Source organism: Pelecanus crispus, chromosome 11 (assembly GCF_030463565.1).
Source record: "Pelecanus crispus isolate bPelCri1 chromosome 11, bPelCri1.pri, whole genome shotgun sequence".
In the NCBI taxonomy this organism is placed as follows: Eukaryota; Metazoa; Chordata; class Aves; order Pelecaniformes; family Pelecanidae; genus Pelecanus; species Pelecanus crispus.
In genome coordinates, this window is record NC_134653.1 from 18,089,423 (window position 1) to 18,100,138 (window position 10,716).

Genomic DNA, 10,716 nt, shown 5'->3' on the forward strand with positions numbered 1-10,716 from the left:
TCCCTGTGCCAGATCCAGTGTTGTCCCCAGGGCCACCTGCTCCTTGTCCCTGGGGGAGAGTGGCCCCCAGCAGCCCACCCTGCCTGTGCAGGGCTCTGCACGGCAAGGGGCTGCCACCATGCCTGCCCCCCACAGCACCCAGCCCAGGGGACAGCCATTGGGATGCCAAACCTGGAAGGTGAAGGACCCCGTGACTCTCCCTGGGGCTGCGGAGCGTGGGGGGTGAGGGGGTGGGGGTGGAAGGGGCTCTGGGGGAGACCGAGGTGGTCTGGACCCATGTTCCCATCCCTGTGACCCACAGTTTGAGGGCTGGACCCCCATCCCTGTCCCCATGTGATGCAACCAGAGACCCCGGGCAGGGCTGGACCTGGACCCCCATCCCCGTCCCCATGTGATGCAACTGGGGACCCTCGGCGGGGCTGGACCTGGACCCCCATCCCCGTCCCCATGTGATGCAACTGGGGACCCTCGGCGGGGCTGGACCTGGACCCTCACCCTTGTGCGACGCAGCGGGGGTCTCTGCGGGGGCCCTGCCGGAGCTCCGCGGGGGCGGGGGCAGCGGCGCCCGGGACCCCCCGGGGCCCGTCGGGGCGGCCCGAGCCCCGGGAGGCGGTGCCGCCCCCACCCCCCGTCGGGGCACGGCGCTGGCGGGAGGCGGCCGCGCCGCAGACGCCGCTCGCTCGCCGCCGCGCTCACGTCGCGGAGCCGGGGCTGCCGGGGCCGCCGGTAATACCGGGGCTGCAGGGGCTGCGGAGCCGCCGCCGCGCAGGGTAAGCGGGCGGAGGGAGGCGGCGGCACAGCCCGGGCGGAGCGGGACCCCCGCGGGCACCGAGCGGGACCGGCCGGGGACCCCCGGGGGGGCAGGGACCGGGGAGCACCCGTGCTGGCCGGGGAGCACGGGTGGGCACAGACCGGGGGGTGTCCGTGCTGGAAAAGGGGTCCCGGGGGGGGACCCCGGGGAGGCCCGGGCTGCTTCTCCCTCCGGATCCCCCCGGCTTGGCTGTGCGGGGCGGGGGACTGGGGAGGTGGTCTCTGCGAACAGGAATGGGGCTGGGAGGTGATGGGGCGCAGCTGATTCGGGGGGGTCCCATCCTGGCTGGCAGGCAGCGGGGCGGGGGGAGGCACGGCGAATTCCAGGGGAGCCCCTAGAGAGGTCTCCTTGCCTTCCCCCGGGGTTGTCCCGGCAGCCCTGGCCCCTTCCCAGGGCTTGGTGGCAAACAGGCCACCCATGGGGTGCCAGCCGCCTGCCGGGGTGAGCAGCAGTGGCATGGGGGCTGTCACATCGGTCACCAGGATGGCTTTTTCTCCCTTCCGACTTCAGCATCACGGCCCCCTCACTTGTCAGCTGCCCTGGGGGCTGGCAGCAGTGGTGTGGAAGCTGGCAAGGCTTGGCCAAGAGGTGTGATCCAATTATGGCCCCACTCCGGGCTGTTCTGCCTGATGCTCTCCGAGGTTTTGGCTCCGGCAGGGAAGTGACCCAGGGCTGTGGCAGCCCAGGACATGCCTGTGGCTGGCACTCACACCCCAGTTCTCCTCCGCTGCCTCAGGGAGCACATCTTGTCCACAGCAGCGTGGGCAGCTGGCAGAGCTGTGCTATCCTCACTGCTCCACCTCTTGCCCAGGATCCAGGTCCCCAGCACACCCTGGCACTGGGAGCACTGGCTGTGGGCCGGCAGGGGCAGCTATGAGGGACATGCTCGGGTCTGGGTACTGGCAGAGCCTCGTCCATCTTGCCTGGATGTGCCTGTTCTCCTCTGTGCCGGTAAGGGGCAAGCTGGGGCCGGCCCATGGAGCAGCGGGGTTGGTACTACCGGGCTTTGACCCATTGCGAACGGGCTCGGTCCTGGCTTCATCGCATGTTCCTGCCTGTCTTGAGGAAGCCAGCACACAGCAGTTAATTGGGGGGATGCAAGCAGCCGGCTTGGGGAGACGCCGGGTGCCATGGTGGGGTGGGCAGGCCAGCATGGGCTCCGTGCCCTGGTGTGCAGCAGCCAGCCAGCGGCTCTGACCCAGCTCTGGGCTTGCAGCACGGTGGGGCCAAGGTGCTGGAGAAGACCTTTGAGGAGTGGATGCGGTACCGTGACGAGTGCTTGAGGAGGATGGCTAGTGAGCCCTACCCGGCAGGTACCTGGCTGTGCCCCGGCTCGGGGTCAGATGTGGGGACACGCAGAGCTGGGTGACGGCTGGGGCTGGGGCCAGGGTTTATCCCTCCTGCAGCACCCTCTATGCTGGTTGCCTACAGAGGGACAAGCCAGGGGCTGACGGGTGTCTCCACAGGCGGGATGCCCAGGGCTGGGATGCCGTGGGGGCTGAGGCTGGTGTGGAGCACCAGGGCCCTGTCCAGGGTGATGCCAGCCCCCTTGGAGGCGCTGGCAGTGGGCTGGGATGGCAGGGATGGATGCGGCCGTGCCACCAGCATCTGACCATTGGCTTTTCCCCCCCTTGCTGCTGTTGGAAGGGCTCTTCTGCAACCGGACATTCGACATGTACGCCTGCTGGCCCGACGGGAGCCCTGGCACTGCTGTCAACGTCTCCTGCCCCTTTTACCTGCCCTGGTTTGAGAAAGGTGATGATTACCCTCTGCCACCCTGGAGCTGAAAGCCAGGGCTGAGCCATGCCAGGGGGGAGGAGGGTCTTGGGGTTTCCCCTCCTGCCTGCTGCTGGTGGGGAGAGGGACCCACAAGCAGACCTGGGGGAAGGGGACCTGTAGGGCATGGAGCAGAGCCAGCTCGCACCCTGCTCACACCTGCCCTGCAAGAGGGTGTTTGAGGCTGAGCAGAGTCTGACCCATCGTCCCAGGAGAGGGGCTTGGGGGGAGCCTGAGGGGAACACACCGGTGCTTCATGTCTGCAGTGAAACATGGGCTGGTGAGCCGCAGGTGCGGCACTGACGGGCAGTGGGTGACAGTGAACGGCAGCCAGCCCTGGCGGGACTACTCGCAGTGCGAGGAGGAGATGGAGTCCACGATCGAGGAGGTAGGATGCCCTGGCCCAGCTGCTGGGCAGGGACAGGCAGGGGCACCCCAGCCGCGCGGGTGGGTGCTGCTCACCCAGGCTCACCGGTGTGGCACTTGCCTGCAGGAGGGTGCCCGCCGGCTGATGGTGAGCTTCAAGGTGCTCTACACTGTGGGATACTCGCTGTCGCTCCTGACCCTTGTCTCTGCTCTACTCATCCTCACTGTCTTCAGGTAGGAGAGCTGGGGGGATGCGGTCCTGCCCCTCATCCTTCCCAGCCAGTGATGGCCGAGCTGAGGGGTTGCCCCTGCCACCCACCCGGCCCCCTGACACTCTCACTCTCTGCAGGAAGCTCCGCTGCACCAGGAACTACATCCACGCCAACCTCTTTGCCTCCTTTGGGCTGCGGGCAACCTCGGTGATGGTAAAGGACGCGCTGCTGGAGAAGCGCTGGGGCATGGATGTGGTGCAGGTGGCCGACTGGGAGGCTCTGCTGAGCCACGAGGCAAGCGCTGCCCTATGGGGGGGCCCTGCTCGATGCTAGGCTGGAATCGGGGTGGGGACCCTCGCCCTGGGGAGGGGCATGCAGCTGGGTGCCCATGCCCATGTAGCCCCAAGCACCCGGTGGGCAAGCTCTTGGGGTGTCTGTGCTGCCCATGCACCGAGTGTGTGAGCTCTTGGGGTGCCTGTGCTGCCCATGCACCCAGTGGGTGAGCTCTTGGGGTGCCTGTGCCCCTGTAGGAGTGCTGCCGGCCCCACGGCAGGTCTACTCTTGCAGGCGGCACTGGGCTGCCGGGTGGCGCAGGTGCTGATGCAGTACTGCATCCTGGCCAACCACTACTGGTTCCTGGTGGAAGCTGTCTACCTCTACAAGCTGCTGATCGGGGCCGTCTTCTCTGAGAAGAATTACTACAGGCTCTACCTCTACCTGGGCTGGGGTAGGGGCCACCCGGGCGCGCAATGGGGATGGTGCCTGGTGTTGGCGAGCGCTCCGGCACGAACTGGCCCTAGGAGGGTGCGGGGTGGGGGCTCTGCTGACCCTGGATGTTCCCATGGTGTCCCCCACCCTGGGCCGGTTTCTCAGCTCAGGCGGGTGCTTGGTTTTACAGGGTTTGCTGTGTGACTTGCAGGGACCCCTGTGGTGTTCGTGGTGCCCTGGATGGCTGCCAAGTACCTGAAGGAGAATGTGGAGTGAGTGGGGAGGGATGGGAGGCACCGCCAGGATGCTCAGCCTGAGGCTGGGGTTTGGGCTTAGTTGGGACAGAGACTGCTGTGGGTTCCTGCCCCACCTTGCTGAGGCTGGCATGCTCTTGGCCTCATCCTGCACCCCCTGCCATGGCATAATGGTGCTGCTCTCCATGTCTCCCTGGGCAGGTGCTGGGCGCTGAATGAGAACATGGCTTACTGGTGGATCATCCGCATCCCCATCCTGCTCGCCTCCCTGGTAGGGGGGCACCTGCCAGCCCCACACCTTTTTAGGGAACAGCAGCTCAGCCTCTGGCTCCCGGGGTGGGGGGCAGAGCCCAGGAGGGAGGGGTTGGCCTCCAAGGCATCATGCTAAATGCACATGGAGTTTTTGTTTTGCACCAGTTTGCTAACCCCCAGGCTCTGAGGGTCCATGCAGGGGTGTCTGTGCTGAGCCCCAGAGAAAGGGGATGGCAGTGGCCCCTGCTGCTTCCTAGCCAGGATTTTGGGATGGTGGGAGGGGAGGAAGGGCAGCTCTGGGGACCCAACACCACTGGGCTGCAGCAGCCTTGGCAGTACTGGGGGGTGTCATCTCCTGGGGCCCCTAAAGGTGCATTTCATGGCCAGGGTGGGCTGCGAGGGGTGGAGGTGCTGGGCTATGTGTGCCCCTGCACTGTCTCCCCCCCCAGATCAACCTGCTGATCTTCATGCGGATCCTCAAGGTGATCCTGGCCAAGCTCCGTGCCAACCAGAAGGGCTACGCAGACTACAAGCTGCGGTGAGCCAGGAGGAAGGGGGTGGCTGGTTATGGGTCCTCCCTGGTCCTGGGGTGACACCACCTCCACGTTCATGTCCACCTCCCCAGCCACCTCCACCCCGCTCTTCCATCCTGCACATCATTAAACGACCACCCTGAGATTAACTAAGAGCTTGTCCCTGCCTGCACCTGTGCCCCAGCCCTTTAGTACTCGCTGACAGAGGGGTCCCCTTATACTCTTTCAGGCTGGCCAAAGCCACGCTCACCCTTATTCCCCTCTTCGGGATCCACGAGGTTGTCTTCATCTTTGCCACTGATGAACACACCACAGGCATCCTGCGCTATGTCAAGGTGTTCTTCACCCTCTTCCTCAACTCATTCCAGGTGAGGTGGGAGCGTGACATGTCCTTGCTCTACCCTGGGCACAACATAGAGCAAGAATTAGGGGGTCCCTCTTCCAGCTTGCTCTCCCCATGGTGCCCCAGCCTGTGGCTGGGCTCAGGGAGGGGGACACCAGCTCTCCCACCCTGAGTCCTGTTGTTGAGTGCATGATGGTGCCCCCTGTGCTCTCTGAGGCAGTGGTGGCAGGGGGACCTCAGCCCCAAAAGCACCCAGAAATGGCCTGGGGAGACTAAGCCCATCCCAGCCCTGTGAGAGAGGGTGGCGGTGGGGGCTCACTCCCCTGCTCTCCCTCCAGGGCTTCCTGGTGGCCGTGCTGTACTGCTTTGCCAATAAGGAGGTACGTACCTGCTGCAGCTTCTCATGCCCAGCACTGGGGCTCTGCCCTGTCTCGGCTGGTGGCTTTGCCATCCCACCCCTTGCCTGCTCGGTCTGCATGGCCAGGGAAAAGTCCCCGCTCTCTCCCCTGCCATGGCAGGTGAAGTCAGAGATGAAGAAGAAGTGGCAGCTCTGGAAGCTTGACCACCCGGCAGTCTGCTGCACCCAGTGATTCGGTGACCGGCCCCGCAGAGCCAGAGGAGAGGGGCTGCTGGCCATGACGGGCACAGGGGCCTGGCTGGAGGGCAGGGGGCTGTGGGGAAGCTGTGCTGTGGCAGCACCCACCTGGGATGGCGAGGCTGGGACCAGTGTCTCAGCTGTGTCACACCTGAGAGCACTGGAGCTGCTGTGGTCCAAGGGGGAGGCAGGCACCCTTGGCTCTTACCAGACATCGCTACCCTCTCAGAAGAGCTTCACCTTGCTTGGGCTTGGTGAGCTGCATGGGGAGATGTGCCTGCTGCTTTCTACCGCTCCCTGAGCTGCCCGTACACCATCAGCTACCTCTGTGGGCAGCCACCAGACGTGCTCGTCAGAAACTCCCTTCCATCCACACCAACCTGGGCATCTGCAGGAGGTGATCATGGTGGCTGGAGAGGGAGCCTGGCCATCACCATCAGCAGAGGGCAAGCAGCGGGGAATGGGATATGCTGCTCAGCCCAGCACTGCTGCACGTATCTGCTGCTCCACCGCCCAGATGAACAAGCACCTCCTGCTGCACCCTGGGCCATGCCAGCACTGCTCTGATCCAGGGCATCACCTTCACATCTCCTTACCCTAAGCAAGGACCATCTCACCAGCACCCTGGGAGCAGAGAGACATCCATCCCAGAGTCATCCTGCAAAGCTCCTCTTCATAGTGAGGTGCTGCTTCTGCACCTTCTCCATCCTCATCACTGTTACAGAACATGGCATTGGCTCCTGCCACCCTCCTCACTGCTCTCCAGCTGCACAGAACACCGGCTTCCTCCTCTCTGAGCTCCTCCTGCAGCAGATCCCCTCAGAGTTCCCCTTCACAGTGAGCAGAGGCAAGGCAGCAGGCGTGCACATAGTTTCCCGCAGCGCTTGAGCACTTTGACTGTTGTATTTACCCTATGGGTTAAGGGCAGCATTACTTCTTCTTTAGTGGCAAAGGGGGTGGGGGGGGGAAATCACAAGGGAGAGTGAAGGACTTGAGAGCATCAGCCAGCCTACAGCCAAGCTGGGAGCTGAGCCCAACCTCCCGTGTCCCAGGCCCAGAGTATGGCCCAGCCACCTCACGCTTCGCAGCAGGGAGAGCTGTGAAGTCCCAGGCAGGAAGCACCCTCGGCTCCGAAACCGTTTTGCTGAGAAAAGGCTGGGTGTTTCTGAGCCCAGCTGTGCAACAGCTGCAGTTCAATATGTTTGGTTTCCAGTAGGGTGCCAAAGCACCAGCTGCCTACCCTGGCCAAGCAGCCTGGTGAACCCTAGGAAGCCCAGGAGCATCTATACCTCTGCCTTTGCAAGCAAAGCATCCGAGGCTGTGTGGTTCAAGCAGTGCTGTTGACACACAGCCGCATGCATCCAGCTTACTGCTCCTGCCCCGGGACTAGTCCTGGTGCTCTCTCACCACCACCCCCGCCCCCTTGCCCTTACCTTCACTAGCAGGACAGACGTGCTGCCGAGTCTGTTGTTCCTACCACGCAATGCTTTACCTTGCAGAAAAGGCTGCTCCAGGAGGAAGAAAGCAGCTTTTACTCTCCACTACATGCATGTAGACACAAGGTGGTTCTCCATCTCCAGCCCCCTTCGCATACAGGCTTAGGGAGAACCTCTTGCAGATGCAGCATCTCAAGGAGGGTTGCCTTGAGCACAGAAGGGAAAGAGGCTGCACCAGGCTCATCAGCAGCTGGGTTCAAGGCTGGAGAATCATGCAGGAGTTTTCCTGGATGGATTTTACCCCTGTGAGACCATTTTGCACATTAACACTCTCTTCAGATGTAAATAAACGTTTATTTTTCAGCAAGCAGAGCATGCTGCTTCTGTCTGCTCTGAAGGAGGAAACCAGCTCTCAGGCTGCATATGTGAGGGTACTAACTTGCAGTTGAGCACACACACGCTCAGTTATGGGGGTATTAAACAGGTACCCAGAGCCTCTGGCTTGGCTAGCACTGTGTTCCCCTCCCTAGGATTACATTACAGGTTACACAAGGAGGAAACACTTAACATGATGGTGATAAACAGAAACAGTGACCCAAATCACATGCCAGCTCAGGTACCAGCAGCTGAGAGCATCACACACAGACCAAGGGAGCAGGCAGTTTCTCCTGGACAGGAGTCGGATTGCTGTCTTGATTCTCCTCTGTTCTTTGCTGGGTGCTGCGGGCTCCAGCAGCCTAGCACCCGTGTGTGCACCTGGGGCACTGCTACAGGAGCTGATGCCAAAGCTGTAAGAGGCCACGCTGCCTCGGGAGGGGAAAGCCGGCTCTCTTCTCCAGATCCAAGCTTGTCTCCCTGTAGTGGGTTTACCCTGGCTGGACACCAGGTGCCCACCAAAGCCACTCTATCACTCCCCTCAGCTGGACAGGGGACAAAAATATAATGAAAGGCTCACAGGTCGAGATAAGGACAGGGAGAGATCATTCACCAATTACTGTCACTGGCAAAACAGATTCAACTTGGGGAAATTAGTTTAATTTATTACCAGTCAAATCAGAGTAATGTAATGAAAAAATAAAAACTAAATCTTAAAACACTTTCCCCCCACTCCTCCCCTTCTTCCCGGGCTCAGCTTCACTCCTGATTTTCTCTACCTGCTCCCCATGAGCAGCGCAGGGGGACGGGGAATGGGGGTTGCGGTCGGTTCATCACATCATCTCTGCCGCTCCTTCCTCCTCAGGGGAGGACTCCTCACACTCTTCCCCTGCTCCAATGTGGGGTCCCTCCCACAGGAGACAGTCCTCCATGAACTTCTCCAACATGGGTCCTTGCCATGGGCCACAGTTCTTCACAAACTGCTCCAGCGTGAGTCCCTTCCACGGGGTGCAGTCCTTCAGGAGCAGCCTGCTCCAGCATGGGTCCCCCATGGGGTCACAAGTCCTGCTGGCAAACCTGCTCCAGCGCGGGCTCCTCTTTCCATGGGTCCACAGGTCCTGCCAGGAGCCTGCTCCAGCACGGGCTTCCCACGGGGTCATAGCCTCCTTCAGGCACATCCACCTGCTCCAGCGTGGGGTCCTCCCCGGGCTGCAGGTGGATATCTGCTCCCCCGTGGACCTCCACGGGCTGCGGGGGCACAGCCTGCCTCACCATGGGCTGCACCACGGGCTGCAGGGGAATCTCTGCTCTGGTGCCCGGAGCACCTCCTCCCTCTCCTTCTTCACTGATTTCACATATTCTCACTCCCCACTCCAGCTGCAGTTGCACAGCAGTTTTATCCCCTTGTCTTAAATATGTTATCCCAGAGGTGCTACCACCATTGCTGTTTGGCTTGGCCTTGCCAGCGGTGGGTCAGTCTTGGAGCTGGCTGGCATTGGCTCTGTTGGACATAGGGGAAGCTTCTAGCAGCTTCTCACAGAAGCCACCCCTGTATCCCCCCCGCTACCAAAACTTGCCACACAAACCCAATATGATCCCTGATGAATCAGTGCTTCCTGTGCCCCCAGATACTCTCTGAAGTGCTGCTGTGTGTACAATGGAGCTGAGAAAAGACAAGTAATATTGCAACACCAAGGACCTCGAATCTCAGCATGAAAGGGGAGCCCTTTCCAGTTCTCTCCTGGCAGTTTCAAAACTGGGTATGGAGACAGAAAGCCCTGGCTGCACCCTGGCCAACTGCTGCTGGACACAGCAGGACTGAGATGGCAGGGATCAGAGAGTGACTCTGCTCCACTCCCACCAGTCCAAACCCCAACTCAGCTTAATTTGCATTGACCAGAAATTTTTATGTTGCCCTATTTAAAACTTTTTGCGATAGCTGCTGAATTCTGTCCTCTTAACCACCCGTCTCTAGTGACAGATCAGAGGTCTTCTGAAGTTTAGAAGAGCAGTCACACCAACAGGTCACAACAGTCTCAGACCAGAGCTGGGCACAAGATCAGTACTTCATCCTGAGAGGAAAATACCAGCACATAGCTCAACAAGGCCTAAACTCATTTCTGAATTAGTGCAGAGACAGCTTTTGTTATGCAACTGGGACCTTTCTGGGGCAAAAGTGGCAATCCCCAGCCAGGAGGGAAAGAGCTGAGCCCTGATAGGAGCACACACTTTGTTACCTATGCATGCTCTTCCTCTGCAGCTCTGGCACTGCCTGACCACATCACCTACCCAGCTAGTGCTGTAAAGGTGTCACCTCTGACAGGTGCCCAGCCCCGGGCAGGGCTGGGAAGCTGCAGATAAAGCAGCCCCAGACCCCTCAGCATGTGACCACCTGGGAGAGGAAGCTGGAAAGAACTGCATATATTCCTGATTGTCCTGAAATAAATCAGTGAGGTTATTCATGATTCTACAACCCCAGCTCCCTCCAGAGAAACCCACACACAAGAAACAGGTTTTCAGTTTTTATTATTTTATCCAAGTCAACAAATACTATTTTATCTGGACAGCTTGCCTTAGAGTAGCACCAGACTCCCTGCTACCTGCACAGCCACCCTTTCAGCAATGAATGCTGTTTAAAGTCCTCTATTCAAGGGATTGCCTCCTCAGAGAAACACTAGTCTATAATATCCGCTTCCTGGTGTCCCCCTTGGGCTACTCTAGCACCCCTTTAAGCCTTTACATCCAGGCTCCTGCAGCACCTTTTCTGTGGTGCTCTCCTTTTCCTTCATATTACTCTGCTGCATCTCCCACCTACCCCTTTTTGCAGGCCCCCAAGCATTACAATCTATTGGATGTACCATCTTATCCCCCCAAAAAAACCTTCCTTCCACCCTATGACCTAGCAAAGCCAGTCCCAAGTCTGTGTAGTCTCTCCTTCCAGCCACCAACTTTCCTGCACAGCCTGCAGAGCCTACCCATCTCTGAAGGCATTGCTGAGCCAGGCCTTCCCTTGTTCTCCAGATGCTCCCAGGCCCTTTCACTTGGGGTGGGGGGG

The 10,716-nt window shown here is 60.5% G+C and overlaps 1 protein-coding gene across 1 annotated transcript; it reads left to right on the forward strand.

Moving 5' to 3' along the window:
* Positions 1 to 1,684: 1,684 nt before the first annotated feature.
* LOC104028339 (glucagon receptor) lies at positions 1,685 to 5,845 on the forward strand. Its single transcript, XM_075718945.1, has 13 exons — positions 1,685 to 1,762; positions 2,028 to 2,124; positions 2,459 to 2,566; positions 2,854 to 2,975; positions 3,081 to 3,187; positions 3,303 to 3,459; positions 3,733 to 3,892; positions 4,085 to 4,145; positions 4,329 to 4,398; positions 4,829 to 4,917; positions 5,142 to 5,280; positions 5,594 to 5,635; positions 5,774 to 5,845. The coding sequence occupies exons 1-13, from the start codon at positions 1,685 to 1,687 to the stop codon at positions 5,843 to 5,845; spliced, it is 1,302 nt and encodes a 433-aa protein (XP_075575060.1).
* Positions 5,846 to 10,716: the final 4,871 nt, after the last annotated feature.